We start from the raw sequence: 16,503 nt of genomic DNA, 5'->3' as shown, positions 1-16,503 counted from the left end.
AAAATATATCATGTTTAAATGACAAAGTTGAGAGCACATTTTTTTGACGCATCTAAACCCATTTGAACCAATATATGTCCGCCGTGATGCATAGTGTAACATTGAAATTAAGGTGCATATACAATTAAAATTGACAAGATACAGGCGTGAGGACACGAAATGTTGCAAAGGCAAAGGACCGTTGAGGCGTTGACCCATAAATAAGGGGCACATGAGATTGAAGGGTAAATACTACGTATCCTTAAACAGATTACTTTTCCTGATTGGTTCCTAAATTTGATCGCAGCTTCAATCTAACAAAAGATTCTTTACCATCTTCTTCTAACCTAAAAGCAAAATCCTCTTTACATAATAATAATCTCTTTCCTCTCTGTTTGGACCATCAAACAATAATTTAGATCGGGAGAATGGGAAACGCTCTAAGATCCTTGTATGTTAATTGCTGCAAACCTTCAGCAGACTCTGATTCCCTCAGCCATCATCCCGGCGTTTCCGCTTTAGCACACGATCTCTACAACTTTGAAATCAACTCCCAGGTAATTGAGGTCCAAGAATTAGATTTTCACAACCAAATTTTAAGATCTAGGTTTTTCAATTTTTTCTTTTTTCCCTTTAGGTTCCTCAAGGACTGAGTAAGCATGTTGTATCATCAAAGAAGGCGCAATCTAACTGGTAAAACTTAAGAGAATTGGGAATAGTAGCTCAAGAATAGCTGTTTGATTTTCCTAAATTGTACATTTTTGGTGATAAATGAAGGTATAAGAAACTTTCGGATGCGTGGAGAGAAACAAAGCCTCCTCCTAAAACACCTGAAGAAGCTTCAAGACTTGTCATTCAGACCTTGAAGAGACATCAGAAAGCAGATGTTGAGGTTTGTAACTTTGTACTAAATTTCCATAACATTCACAACTTGTTATAATAATGTCTAGCAAAATTGATTTCAGGGGTTACTGGCTTTCTATGGTCTTCCTCTTCCTCACTCCTTGGTAGAACTAACTAGTGATGGCACTCCTCCATCACACCAACAAGGACTCAAGTTTGAATTGCATACTCTCCCTGTAAGAATATCGAAATTTGCTTAGCCTCTGAATCTTCAAATTAGTGTTGTAATACTCGTAGAATGTATGTGCTAGGTGGATGCAAAGGCTGTGGCAGACGGAGATACAGTAACTGTATATGTTAGTACAACAGATCCTAGAGAGGCATCGTGTCTCCCAAGAGACGTGCAAAATGCAGCTATTCAAAGATCAAAAGCACGGGCTCAGAAAAATTATGCAAAAGCAGATCAACTGCACAAACAGATCATAGATTCAGGATATAGGTAAGTTGCATCAAGCATGCCTTTGTCTCTTTTTTAACTTTCATTCACCCAATTCATTGAGATTCTGTCACAGGTCAATACCAGTGAACCATGAGGAAGTTCTTGCTCGAAAATATAGGATCAGATTAAGGTATTAAGATACTTGGATATTTTTTTTTCTATGTATAATTCTGCGATATATGTCAAATTGGTAAATAACGAATGAAGAAGAAATCAGGGGGATAGATGCACCAGAAAGTGCAATGCCATATGGTAAAGAGGCCAAGGAAGAACTGACTAAAGTTCTCCAGGGTAAGAGTTTAAGGGTCTTAGTTTTTGATGAAGATCGTTATGGCCGCTGTGTAGGGGATATATACTGCAATGGCATATTTGCACAGGTATTGAAATCAATCAATACCATTCTTTCTTCTCCCAGTTATTCAATTTAGGCTCTTCCAGTTCTAAGTTCGCTTCTCAAGTAGGAAGTGATGTTAAAGAAGGGATTGGCCTGGCACTATACCGCGTATGACAAGCGTCCAGAGTTAGATAAGGTAATCTGCATTTTTATGTCGCCATGGAGTTAACAACACAATGTTTCTTAATATATTTTTCTCTATGGTTTAGTGGGAAAAAGAAGCTCGAGCAAAACGAATTGGCTTGTGGGCAGCCAGAAATCCTGAAATGCCATGGGAGTGGAGGAAACAGAAACGTGAAAACCAACGTTCATGAATAACTAATTCAACAGAGCCATGGTTGCCCCAACACATTAATTAAAGGCATAAGCTTAAGAAAGTCACAGTAATGTTATATTCAATTGTCAAATCGTGTTGATATAGAGGAGGTGCAATGTAGAAGAAGCATCTCCTAGTAATTTAACTCCAAGGAAGCCAAATGTAGTGTGTACTTGGGCATTCCTTGTTGTATATGTATATTTATTTCTCAGGTGCTTCTATATCTATTACCATCAAAAACGTTTTCCTCTTCCTCTTTTGTATTTTCGTCATTTCCAGTTAAGCTACCTAACTTAGGTTCCTCTTTCAAGATCAACTACAAAATATACCGATGTTTGCGGCAAATGGACAACTCTCTAGCATGCAACAACATAAAAAGTAACTTGAGGTTTCAAGTGTCCATTCATCCAAACATCATGACTTTGAAGACATAATCCACTGAAGTTGGCTTGACGATCTAATAATCACCTTTTTTCAGTTTTCTTCCCAGTTAAGCCAGAATTACAAGATCAAACCACCATGACACAGAAAAAATCAAAACTAATGAAAAATAATGTGATTTGCTAACAGTCCAGTCAGAACTATGGACATGGGAATACTTCAAATGAAAAAAAAAATATCATGGAGATTAGAACAGCAGGTCCAGTTGAATGTCTGTTACCAAACTGCAAGGTACTGACGGCTGCATATGCATAGCACAAAAATACACTGCATAAAACAAATTATAATTAGTGTATTGTAGGATATAAAGTTCCAGGCGTGAAAATTATGGCTTGCCCATAGGCAGAAGAAACTTGAAAAGGATGCTAAAACATGCGAGTACAATTTAACATTTTGCTCCATTTCTACTGAGATGATATAAGCAACCAGAGTCTGCCCCTCATCATCCCCAAAAAAGACTTCCATAAAAGAAAAGAGGCTACAGTACACAGCTGGGGAAAAAAAGTAGTAGTTGCCTAGCCCTCTAAACAATGGCAGGTAATAGTTGTATTTCCACCATCATATCCTGCACACTTTGCTTCCTAAGGACACATCACACATGTATTATGATATCATTTGTTCTGATACAAGCAACAGAAAATACCCCCAACAAATGCCCCTTCTGCATTACTTGATGAAGACTCATAAATGATACTTCACAAACGGGAGTTACCCAAACCAAGAATGACAACAGATATCACAAAGATGGAAAAAGCAAGCGCTCTTCGTTGTTTACAACAGTAAAAACACTCATGTTTTACTCAGTAAAGCAACAATCTCATAAATACCCAAAAATCAAAACCTACTCAATTTGCTTTCCCAATGAGTGAGCAAACTGGAGATGCATAAAATAAATCAAAAGACATTGAGAAACTAGTGTGGACTCGACTAAAATTGCAAATGAGCAAATTATAGTCTCTTACTTTATCAACACAGAAAAATTGTCACAAGTGGTGAAGCAAAAGATAGCCACACTTAAAAATGAATCTCTAGCAGAAGGACAAAATTGTCCAGTTTGTTCCATCTCAAATCCCTTTCAAGCAACTTTATCTAAAGCCTTTAACATATACACTTACGTATTTGGTTTGGGTTTTAGTTTGGTGGGTCACAGGTTAGGTTTAATGGGGGGATTCATTCAAAACAAATAAATTACCTGTGGATCCACACATAATCAAAGTTGCATTTTATTGTTGAACACCACATGGTGAATCATATTGTATGGTGTTATAGTTGCTATTATTAAATAAAATTAACAAAAACTCTCTTATTTTTTTTGAGAAAGTTAACTGGTATTATAAACATAGAAGTACACCAATAGTGAACTCCTGTAGTAATTACATCAAAAGTATAGAGGGTTTACCAAAAAGAAACTAAACACCTATCTCCCTCATAAACTATCTAAGAATAGGGTGATGTCCCCCGGATCCTTGGGAATAGAATGGATACACCAAAAGTAAAAGGTCACTAAACAATTCATTTTAATGCTTTGGAAAGGGATGCTCTTGTTCTCACAACATCTCTGATTTCTCTCACTCCATATTGTCCACCAGATGCAGGCAGGGACAATCTTCCATCTCTCCTTGTGTCCTGACTGATTTCCATCTCTATTCCAACATGCTAGGACTTCTACAGTATTTCTAGGCATGGTCCATGTGATACATATATGCAATCAGATCAAACAAACTCAACCACGCAATCTCTGTGTAATGTGTGGCATATATGTTTGTGTGATATGTGCTTAATGGAGCATGCATATTGTGCATGATAAGAAGTACTCCCTCCATCCCATATTAGTTGTCCACTTCAGTAATTTGGGACAACTATTTATAGTAAGGTGGACAACTAATATGGGACGGAGGGAGTAGAAAATAACTTAGTGGCCAATTACCACCAAAATACACATCAAAAGTGGCTCAACAACTTCCCATCCCTATCACTAGCAATAGTTCGAGGTGTACCATGCAATTTAACTTCTTTTACAAATAGTTTAGCAACATAGGAAGCATAAATAGTTTTTAAGCATAAGGGAACGACACACTTGGGAACCTATCTTTTAAACATTCTAAAAACGCAACACCAGAAAACAACAAACATAAAGTCCTCTAATTTGTTCAAAACCCATCAATTTATAGAGAAATATACACCAGCTACTTTAATTCCATCCCAAGTTGGTCGAGATCAACAAGATGGAAGGGAACAGTGAGAAAACAAGCGGGAGAGATAAAAGGTGAGTTTGATGAAAGGAAAAAAGAAAAGAAAGACGGCCGAGAAAAAATAAAAACAGCCAGGAAAGAGGCAGCAACAAGAGAGAAAAGAAACAAGGGGGTTGGGCAAAAATATAGGAACCAAAAAATAAAAAATCTATATATAATAATCAAAAATGATTTGAGTGCAAGAAAAGAGGGTAGTCCAAATACTCCTTACATGTAGAGATTGTTTAATTCTAATGAACTAACTTCTTTCTTTACCTACTTCTATTTCCAATCTTTAGTATGATTTTGAAAATGTATTTCCTAAGGATTTACCACCTTTAAGAGGAATAGAACATCAAATTGATTTTGTGACAGTATCTCAAATTCCAAATAGGCCTCTACCCGTAGGAGCAATCCTGAAGAAACAAAGGAACTGCAAAGACAAGTTGAGGAGCTTTTTCAAAAAAGTTTGGAAAAAGAAGGAACACGAGTACATATCACATATTATGTATTAGTCCAATTGATGCAAAGGACGGAACTTGGAGGATGTATGGGGACGGTCGTTCCATGAATAAAATAATGGTAAAGTATCGTCATCTCATTATTCGTCTTATAATATGTTAGATCCATCATCAATGGCATGGTTCTACAGTCTTTTCAAAAATTAATTTGAAGAGTAGTTACCATCAAATTATAATGAATCCCCGTGATGAATGGAAAACTGCTTTTAAGGCCAAGTATGGTTTATATGATGGTTAGTGATGCGTTTTGACTTAACTAATGCATCTAGTTCCATGAGAGTAATGAACCATATCTTTAAGAGATTCAAGACCAAAGGTTATGATGAGGCTTACTTAAGGGCTGCCCTGACAGTGGAGTTTGAGGAAAACGCAAAACAGGAGGAAGTGGTCCGGAGACAAAGATCAAGGGCATTGTGGCTTAAAGAAGGGGACAAAAACACCAAATTATTTCATAGAACTGCAAACTGTCATAGAAGGTTTAATAACATTGATAGGTTGGTTAGTAAAGAAACTACCTTAGATGAACCATTGGAGATCAAAGGAGACATCAAGTTTTACCAGAATCTTTACAAAGAAACAAAGGCATGGAGACCACTCTATAATACCAATGCAGAGCCTATGATCAATGAGGACGATAATAATATGCTTCAGTCAATTTGGGGAACAGGAAATTAAAGACTGTGTAATGGCATGTGCTGGGGACAAGGCCCTTGCCCTGATGGCTTCTCTATGGCATTCTTTATTCACTGTTGGGAGATGATGAGTAGTGAAGTGGTGGCTCTTGTTTAGAATTTTATGACCAAGGTTACTTCGAAAAATGTTCCAATTCTGCTTTCATTATATTGATACCAAAAATGTGGGGGGCTAAAGAGTTGAAGGATTTTAGACCTACTGATAGAGCATTTATAAAATTATCTCAAAAATCCTGACTGAAAAACTCAAGAAGGTAGTGTCAAAGTTGGTGGACAGCTTGCAGCTGGCATTCATCCATGGATGTCATTTTAGTAGGCTAATGAATGTGTAGATGTGAGAAAAATTACAAAGGCCCCTGGCATCTTATGTAAGGGAAGATGAGAAGGCATATGATCATCTTAACTAGGAATTCTTATGGAGGACATTAGAGAAGAAGGGCTATGGTAATAGACGGATTAATTGGATAAAGTTCTGCTGTAAGACAGTAAATTTCTCAATCTTGATCAATGGTTCACCATCTAGTTTTTTCTCTTCTAAGAGAGGCCTCAGACAAGGGGATCCTCTCTACCCTTTTCTCTTTATTTTGGCAATGGAAGGTCTAATGAAATGTTGGGAACAGCTCAGGTTAATAATTGGATCAGGGGTTTAAATGTTAAGCCTGGAGACGGTCTTGGTCTGTCTATTTCCCACCTTCAATATGCTAATGATACATTGGTGTTTTGTGATGCAAATAGTGACCAAATGAAACATTTGAGAGTTATATTCATTTTGTTTGAAGCTATTTCTGGACTTCATGTCAACTAGGGGAAAAGTCTTGTTTACCCAATTAATGAGGTTCAAGGTATTAACAGTCTGGCCAAAAATTTTGGGAGGGAGATAGGAAAACTGCCTACTACTTACCTTGGCATGCCCATGGGTGCTAAGAGTAAGTCACAAAGTATTTGGAATGCTATCCTAGAGATGTGTGAAAACTTGTCTATTGGAACAGTCAATATCACTCTTTTGGAGGTAGATTGACTTTAATCAACAATGCCAACTTATATGATGTCCTTATTCCCCATGCCAATGAATACTGGCATGTTATCAAGAAACTGGATGCAATCGGAAGGAATTTTCTCTGAAATTGTGAGAACAGGAAGATTCACTTAGTAAAGTGGGAATCTATTATAACTTGCAAGGAGGAAGGTGGAATGGGAATAAGAAATCTGAAATCACAAATCTATAGCCTCCTATCAAAATGGTTATGGAAAATTTGCAACTGTGGAACAATCTCTATGGAAAGAAACTATTATAACAAGGTATGGGATGGATGGTTACTGGACCACCACCAAGGCACCTATGGGCTATGACTCCAGAGTCCACATGGTGTTGGCTTATGGAGATCAATTAGGAATCCGTAGCCCAAAATTATCAAAAATTCCAAGATTAAAGTAGTAGGCAAGGAAGACCTTATTCTGGGATGAAATCTGGTCTGGGCAACACTCTTTGAAGTCTCAATTTCCTGACCTTCACTTTTTGAGCCAGCAGAAGAATTTCACAGTTATGGAGGTAAGGGCCAACCCCAAGGAATTTCAATTTCAGAAGACTTCTTAACGATTGGGAAGTTGATAGATTAACAGAATTCTACAAGACTTAGGAACAGGTCCAAGATCTCACCACAAATGAAGACAGCTTAATTAGATGAAAGACTAGCTGGGAGGATTCTCTGTTAAATCTGTTTATAACTGTTTCCAGAGCACCTATTCACAAGGCGGGTGTTGGCCTTGAATATGATATCGGAAGTCAAAATCCCACACAAGGTAGCATGCTTCACATTGTTATTGGCAAGACAAGTTGTCTTAACTCAAGATACACTAATTGAAAGGGGTTTTCTGTTCCAGCTATTGTTGGTGTGGTGAAGAAGCAGAAGCAGAGACAGTAAACAATCTCATTTTACACTGTAAAGTGACGGATCAATTATGGCAGATCGTCATCAACTTGAGGGGAATCAAGTGGACTATGCCAAGGAGTACACAGGAAGTTTTAGCTTTGCTAGAACAGAGATGGTAATCTGTCAGGACACGGAGAGATAAAAAATTGTCCCAGCTTGCATATGGTGGACAATCTGGAAGGAGAGAAAACAAAGATGCTTTGAAGACAAGAGCAATCCTTTCCCAAAGATAAAGATGAATTGTTTAGCATTTTTTACTATTGGTGTATTCATGAATACCCTCATTTTGACTACTACTTGTAATTATTACTGGACTACTTTCTTGGAGTAGTTCTTTTGTTTATACTGCATATGTTGCCTGCTCAACAACCAAAAAAAGAGATCAAAGAGCCTAGGAATGATGTTGCTCGAAAAAGTTCCAACGTAAATTGGTTGAAAAGTGAGATAACAATATCAAGTTCTTCTCTTGCACACCCAGTACTCATTAAAAGATATAGCTTCCTTGAAAATATATAAAATAAAATAAATGGACAGGTGTTCATGAGGATAATCAAGTTAGGGAAAAGATTCTACGATATTTGCATACAGACATTGTATAAGGAAAAGGAAGTGTTGAGGCAAGGAATGGAGGTGTTGAATTGCGAAGTATTAGCTATGAAGAGAAGAGCTTGAAGGGAGAATTTTAAAAAACACTTTTATTTCAAGTCTTTTGAGTTTTTTGAGAAAAAACTTTGAGTTCTAATAATGATATCTAACATGGTGTAGATTGCCTGGGTGATTAAGCACTTCGACCAAATAGTCTCAGTTATACATTTTCCAAATATGATTGGGACATGGTAAACAATGATGCAATGAAGTGTAAGGATCACTTCCACCAATATGGATCCTTATTCCCTCTTTCATGGCCACATATCCTTCCGGGTATGGAATGGGGAATCCTTTTTTACATGAATCCTATTTTCATTCCTCCTTAATATCCATTTTTTCTCAACAATATCTTCGTCATTTGATTCCATAGAACTCCGTTAGATAGGAACAGATCTGATAAATATCGTTAACCCTCAAAAAGAGTATAAGAATGGAAAGATCCATTAGATAAAGACTGTGAGAGGACGCCCTTGTTTTAATTGCTCTACCACATATGTTGTAGTTATTTTATGTGTTCACCTTGAAAGTTAGTGGTTTTCCCGAGATCATCAGAGTTCTTCACCAAATTAGATAGAGTGGGGACGATTAGATATTTTTTCATCTTGAATCTAGCACCCTCACAAGTACTATTCCTCATAAAAGAATCTTTCAAAATCTGTCACCCTTGGAGAGATAGAAGCTTTAGTTACTCATATAATCATGATTCCAGGGAGGGGAGGGGGGGGTGTATGGTAAAGATTTTCAACTTAGAACTCTGGTAGGGATGTAGAAGATTGTGGCAGAGCTGTTGTCGGTAAAATTGAGGTCGGTAATGGATATAAGCTCACATCTAGCAATCAGAATGCTCTTTTGTGAAGGAGAGTAACTCTGGATGCAAGTATACTTGCTAATGAGATAATAGGCTCTAGAATGAGATGTGATACACCATCATTACTAATTAACATCAAAAAGGTTGATGACAATTGCATTGGAATTTCTGGTTATACATCCTTTTCAGGAAGAACTTGGGGAAAAATATAAGAGGTGACAATATCATTGATTATCCACTACGAGATTCTCCAGATTTGCATTCGACCATATGTCTGCCAAGAATCTTTTTATTCTGGTTTAAACTGTATGTTTGAGTAGGGGCATGTGTGAGATTTAGAGAATTCTAATTTTAGAGAACCCAAACTGCCTTAAAATACAAATATTTAGTTTCATATTAAGTGGGTGTTTGGAGTGACTTATTTTTAGTGACTTTTGGCTTTTAAACTATTTTTTGGTTTTGGAAGTGTTTGGATAACACAAAAAGTGTTTTTAAGCACTTTCACACTGAAAAGGTACAAAAAAAAAAGTCACAAGTTGGGTGTCCCAACTTATGACTTTTGACTTTTAACTTATAAGTCACTTTTTAAAAGCCAATACAAACACCCTAAATATGCTAAATAAAGTTGGATGGATGAATACAGATGATTCATATAGCCGACTCCAGCTAATTAGCAACTGTAATACAGATTTATTGATCGATTAGAGTAGATGAAATAGATCTATTGTCATCGTTGATAGATAGGTGGAACAAACCATAGATAGAGGTTTCTTGAGAGGCAGTGAGGTAAACAGTGGTAGAACGAGAAGACACCTCTATTTCAGTCTTCAATAGCAGGTGTCTTCTAAGGCACAGATAAGACAGGTATGATTCACATGCAGAGCATGATGTGATTTAAAGTAGTATCAGAACTACATGTAAGCCTGGAAAATGTAGAATTATTACTGGTTGGAGAAGTAAAAAAACACACCAGAATTAACATAGGTTTGTGGTGTAAATTGGCTAACATCCCGGCCACATATATATCATTATTTTTGGGCCTATCTCCAGAAGGAAAATTAAAGTACACTGAACTAAGACTGCCAGTGATACAGTCATACAGAGAATCAAATTAAGGTTGGAAGGGTGGAACACGCATTCCTTGTTTGAGAGCGACACAATAGTTCTCAATCAACTCTCTAGTCTGGAAAGCATCCTGGAGCATAGATTACTTACTAATGATGAGCTTCTTCAAAAAGGTCATTTGGCTATGGAGTCTAAGGTAACAAAGAATGAGGAATAGCATTGAGGAAGAGGCCTCCAGTACAATGGTTGAAAAGTGGGGATAAGAATACCAAATATTTTCACAGAATTGCTACAGCGCATAAGAGACTTGACTCTACTGACACTTCAGGTGATGATGGGACTACCATCTCTGATCCAGATTCTATAAAGCTGAAAATTCAGAACTACTATCAGACTCTTTACAAGGGAACTATGACTTGGAGGCCAGACTTGAATCTTCAACAGATCAAAGGCATAAACAGAGAGGAGCAGGAATGGTTATAAAGACAGTTTGAAGACGAAGAAGTTCTTGAATGTATCAGATTATGTGTAAGTGACAAAGCACCAAGACCTGATGGATTTCCAATCTGTTGTTGTCAATCTTTCTGGGCATGTATTTAAGAACTCCTATCCTAATCTATTCTCTTCAAATGTGTTGTTGTTGTCAATCTTCTTCAAAGCTGGGAAGAAGCAGATGTAGGTGGAGAATCATACCAGCAAGCATATGGTAGACTATCTGGAAGGAGAGAAATGCTAGGTTTTTGATAACATAGAGGATAGTATAGAACAGATCAAATTGAATAGTATCTTGATTCTATGTTTTTGGTGTAATCAGATTTGGTCTAATGTCTAATGATCCTGTATCTATTATTGATGTGTTAGATTCATTATAGACATAGGATCTGGATTTACTTGTAAATATGGCCCTAGTACAGCCCATATACTGATCTGTTTCTATCAATATATACAAAGTTACCAATTTCAAAAAAAAAAAAAAAAAAAAGGGTGGTTGAAAGGTGTCAAGCTTCGCATCAGGTGAGGTGAGAATTTGGAAATCTATCATCTGCTAGTAATTTTTTGTTAAGCCAAAGCAGAACAAATTAGCTACATCAGCGTGATTCTTGTAACCTTTGAAGTAGTTTTGGATTGTGTGTGTGGATGGGAAGAAAAGTAGCCTATTCCCAAGATGCAGGCGCTAAACAGATCAGCTGCCAACAGTTTACTTGGCATGCCCTTGGGAAATAAACACAGAGATCTGGAAATATGGGATGGGGTAGTTGAAAAGACACAGAAAAAGCTAGCTATGTGGAAGTCTCGATATTTATCACTAGGGGGCAGACTAATTTTAATAAATGTTGTTTTAGATTCCTTGCCAACTTATGTTATAGCCCTATTTCTCATACCATCTGAAGTGGTGCAGAAGCTAGATAAACTGAGAAGGGACTTCTTATAGCTAGGAAATAAGGGAGGGGGGGGGAGTGTGTGGGCATGTTAATAGTAAACTGGAAAGTTGCTCAGCTTAACAAGATTTCAGGTGGTCCTGGTATAAGAATCCTGAAAACACAGAATGCTTGATAACGAAATGGATATGGAGATATGACGGAGAACATCAAACATTATGGAAAGAGGCTAAGTTGCTCAGACTCGAGTGCGGGTATCCGAGACGGATGCGAATCTGAGAGTCAGATTCGGCAAAATTTAAATTTTAAGATTCGGGGGTGCGAATCCGAGTATGGATACAGGTGCGGGGATACGGCTAATTGGTATACCTGGTATATATATAATATAAGGTGTAATATTATATATACATGGTATAATTGTTTATTATTTTTAGCGTACCTCCAAAAATAAATTATATCAATAACAACAATAATAATATATCTAGTATAATTAAATAAGTGGATATATATATTATATTAAAATATTACTAAAAATATTTATGAAATATATATAATAATGAATTGCATATTTTGGTATAATTACATACAAAATAAAAGGAGTATAATTGTTAAAGAAGAGAGAGAATATAATAAACATTAAAAGTATAATTTATTTTATAAATAAAAAAGGACACACTTATCTAGAGAAACCCTTCGTCTCTAGTTTTCTTTTTCAAGAAAAGTTGAAAAGACTCTACTTTTTCAAAAAAGATAAAAAAGATGTACTTCCTGTACTTTTTCAAGAAAAAACTCCTCATCTTTCTTCTTCTCCGTACTTTTTCAAGCTTCGTATATCTCCGCCTCCTCTCTGAAGAGGTCGCCGGAAACTGATCTCCTTTTCCCCAAATTTTTTCTCGACTCTGGTCAAAGTGTCCGGATCGGATTGACCGAATCCGACATGCACCCCGCACCAGTGTCGTGTCGAGACGGGTTCGCCTGCAAAAATGAAGAGTCCGCGCAACATAGGAAAGTGGTCATTCAAAACAAGTATGGGAAGAACAGTCCATGGTGCACCAATACTGTCACTAGCACTTCAGGTGTCCAAGTTTGGAGGTCAATAAAGGCCTTGTGGACCAAAATTCTCAGATACTGTCACTTGTAAGGTAGGCAATGGAAACAAAATTCTTTTTTGGGAAGATATATGGAAAGGACAGATGGCATTGAAGAACTCCTATCCTAATCTATTCTCTTTTTGCACCAATCCTGGGGATGATAATTGGTCCAATCATGGGTGGGACATCTCCTTCAGGAGATATTTGAATGATTGGAAGTGGATAGATTGGCTCAACTCTTACAAGAAATCAACAGCTTCAAAGGCACTACTCCGATCCCCGACACAATCATATGGAAACAAGTTAATGATGGTAAAAACTCTGCGAACTGACTACAAAAAAAGAAGGGAGCAGCCAGGATGTGGGATAGAACCATGGAAGCAGATCTGAAAAAGTTTGGCACCAACTAAGGTTAGATGTTTTTCAGCACCAACTAAGGTTAAATGCTTTTCTTGGCTGGTGGCCAGGAAAGCATGCCTTGCACAGGAAATTCTGAAAAGAAGGGGGTTTCAAATAGTATATAGATGCTTCTTATGTAATGAAGCAGAAGAAACTAATAGCCATCTGCTTCTGCACTGCAAGATAACTGCACAAATTTGATCCTTATTCTTAAGTCTCACAAACAAAATGGACAACGCCAGAACATGTTGCAGATCAGTTGAGTTGATGGATTAGGAGAGGAGGAAACAAGAGTCAAAAGAAGTGGTGGAGAACAATCCCAACTTGCATTCAGAAAGTTAAATGAAATTGTATTATATCCTATGAGTTTTGGTGTAAAGAGGAATGTATAGATGAAGTAGAACAGATAATTGATCTACTAGGTTCCCTGTAACTTCTCTTTTGTATTTAGTTTTTCTGGTTCAATATTTATGGGGTCTTCAGCTTTAAGGTATGTTGAGGAAGACAACATTACCAGTTTCAAAAAACATAACTCATGGGGTGAAATTGCATCGTAGTGAGTTGATGTTGCTTGTGTAAAAAAGCAAGGGAAGGATCATCAGCTGCTATATTGCAATTCTGCAATGGAACATATTCAATATTTAATTTATCATGGGTACAACCTATGGCAGTGGCAAAAGCTGTCGCAAGTTGGGCAAGAAAGCTGAACTCCAGAAAGAAAGAAACATGGAATGTAGCTCCTTCTTGCATTTTTTGGTTGATTCCACAAGAAACGGCATAATTTTGAAGGTATGGAAAAGCACGTGAGGCCTTCATGAGGTAGAGATAAGGTCTATGTAAACTCCACCCTCCCCAAACCCCACCTGTGGAATTTCACTAGTATTTTGTCATTGGAAAAGCACATAAGGAGGGCTAAGAGATCATTTTTCTTCCATTTATACTTTTGGTGCAAAAATAATTCCCGTACTAAAGTTTTGATGTATTTACAATTGCATGTAAGTTGAGACCATCTTAGTTCAATATTAATAGAACATCTTCATATACACCCCCGAAAAATAATATACATCAACCCCACATACGCTGTAAAAACTCTCAAATCATAGAGATATTTTGTACGCAAGATAAAACAACTTGACTCTATGATCTTTAGCAGACCCATAATGTCACAGAACACTTGCTGCTAAAGAAGACAACAAAGAATCTAGATAGAGTGGCATTGTCATACACTACTACATACAGAGTTCAATATCCTAGCAAGTGCAACAACTTTCAAACAACTTAGATCAGAAATAGAACAAGACATTGCACAATAGAAGTGAAAGAAACGAATTCAATGGACCCTCTTTTTATTGTTAGAATGAATGCAATGAAACTTACAATGCCACAGCCTGTTTAACCCATGAAAAGAGCTTCAATTTTGCTTTGTATCCTCCACAGTATCATCAGAATCAGAATCACTGGCATTATAGCCTAAAAAGGAAGAAAAGATGAACACCACACAATAACAGTGAACCAATATAAAAGTTAATCAATAAAAAATAGCAAACTGATAAAATCAGTAAACAGAAAATCTACATACCTGGGCGTTTATCACTCACTTTCCATGCCGATGACCGACTCTTTGAAGCTCGGGTAATCCAAGCTCTTCCCTGTACCCAAATTGACCAATCAGTAGAAGCACTTCCCACATCCTCAGAGACAGCAAATAGAGACGGAAAACCGAAAAACTGTCAATGTTTCAACCAAACCTAAAACTCTACTTCTGGGCAGTGGAAAGAGTGGAACTATTTTATTTTGACTGCTTTGAAAACTTTGGGCAACTTCTAATAAATAGATTTATGAAATTGAACAGGCACACTGTGGTTATTCACTTCTTTGATTATAGAGAAGATAAGTAAGCATGTAAATGTTGGTACATCCTCTTAATCATGTGTAACTTCATTAAGAATAAACTAAGCACTTAAATCATGCTAATTTTTCTTCTCCTTATCTTAAATTATTAAAGAGTTCAAGTTCAATTGGATTGTTGCTATCTTCACATGATGGATACTTTCTGTTAATTATGGGTTTCTTCTAGTAGTATTTATAAGGCACACACGAGCTTGAATGTTTGAAGATATTTCATGTGCTTGACAATAATAAACATTTGTTGTTGGCCATTTATCCCATTTTCACCCTTGTTATCGAAACTAATGTAAGACCAACATATTTGGAGGATTCTTCTGACAAAATAAAAAATATCTAATTGTCAGTGAAGTTATTTCATCCTTTTTTTTTCCAAAATCCAAAAAGCTCTTCCTACTTGGAATAGGTAAGAAGGTTCAGCATTTAATAAAGTCAACTTTACCCTGTATAAGCACAAAGAGTGTCAAAACTTCAAGTGTAAGAACAGTTCAGACTGTGCTCTTTCAACAATACGTTTTATGGTGGTTTTCTCTGTTCATATCTTGTCAATGGAAAACAAGGATCTCTACACCAGGTTATTTATAAATCACCAAGTTCTAGATTGTTAGCAAACTATGAGCAACTATAATTGAACTAAGACAAGGAATAAATGGAAGAAGATCATAGGAAGCAAAAATCAAACACCTTCTGTGCATCTTTGGATATACCATAGCCACTAAAATACATCTGACCAACAAGGACCTGCATGTTAGCGTCACCAGCTTTCGCCTCCTTGAGAGTATCGTGGAACCATCGCTTGACACAGTCAGCCACCACGTCAGCAAGAGGTAGCCGCCGCTGGTTCGACGAAGAAGTATTGGAATTGGAATTGGAGTTAGAGCTTGCTTCTTCCATGTTCTTCTTCAGCTTCAGCCGCCGCTCCGATGAATCGCCGTCGACCACCGCCCTAAACTTTGCGGCCACAGGGGATGGAACTGACCTAATTCTGGATGCGGGTTTGACTTGGGTCGGGCGCTGGATTCTGTTGGAGCTGATTATTCTGGCAAAATCTTGAATTCTATTTGGTGAAGGAAGCGATTTCCCCATAAAACGTCGCAGAAAAAAACCCCACTAGGCCACTACTTTTTGAATTTTCAGTAATTGCAATGCCCCTAACAAGGAAATATTTGGGTACACCCACAAAATTGATTTAAAAAATACAAATTAGATCTTAATGTTCTTCTCTTTTTTCTTTTTCTTTTTTAAAAAATGTTTTTATATTGCTTTAGATGTTGAGACTTGGGGCCGCACTCATAGATATTCATTTAGTTTGTTTTCTTTAATCAAGTGGCAATAGAAGATGTCTTGATATCCACAAATTA

The 16,503-nt window shown here is 37.0% G+C and overlaps 2 protein-coding genes across 3 annotated transcripts; one reads left to right on the top strand and one right to left on the bottom strand.

Moving 5' to 3' along the window:
* The first annotated feature begins 205 nt into the window (after positions 1-205).
* Positions 206-2,283, top strand: LOC102604085 (staphylococcal-like nuclease CAN2). Its single transcript, XM_006353345.2, has 9 exons — positions 206-536; positions 617-672; positions 757-871; positions 945-1,058; positions 1,134-1,321; positions 1,395-1,451; positions 1,539-1,698; positions 1,783-1,851; positions 1,925-2,283. The coding sequence occupies exons 1-9, from the start codon at positions 408-410 to the stop codon at positions 2,027-2,029; spliced, it is 993 nt and encodes a 330-aa protein (XP_006353407.1). The 5' UTR covers positions 206-407; the 3' UTR covers positions 2,030-2,283.
* A 120-nt stretch (positions 2,284-2,403) lies between these two features.
* Positions 2,404-16,371, bottom strand: LOC102603532 (uncharacterized). 2 transcript variants are annotated; one of them, XM_006353343.2, is made up of 4 exons: positions 15,827-16,370; positions 14,817-14,886; positions 14,615-14,707; positions 2,404-2,739 (listed from the first exon to the last, which is right to left on the bottom strand). In XM_006353343.2, exons 1-3 carry the CDS (start codon positions 16,226-16,228, stop codon positions 14,649-14,651), a joined length of 531 nt encoding a protein of 176 aa, XP_006353405.1. In that variant the 5' UTR covers positions 16,229-16,370; the 3' UTR covers positions 2,404-2,739; positions 14,615-14,648. The 2 variants fall into 2 exon arrangements, with proteins under 2 accessions (XP_006353405.1, XP_006353406.1); XM_006353344.2 differs by lacking the exon at positions 2,404-2,739 and adding an exon at positions 12,510-12,739 and having other exon boundaries at positions 15,827-16,371.
* Between the last annotated feature and the right edge of the window lie 132 nt (positions 16,372-16,503).

This window comes from Solanum tuberosum, unplaced genomic scaffold (genome assembly GCF_000226075.1).
Source record: "Solanum tuberosum cultivar DM 1-3 516 R44 unplaced genomic scaffold, SolTub_3.0 scf00156, whole genome shotgun sequence".
Lineage (NCBI taxonomy): Eukaryota > Viridiplantae > Streptophyta > Magnoliopsida > Solanales > Solanaceae > Solanum > Solanum tuberosum.
Note: the sequence above shows the minus strand (reverse complement) of the source record. Positions and strands in the feature narration are given on the sequence as shown.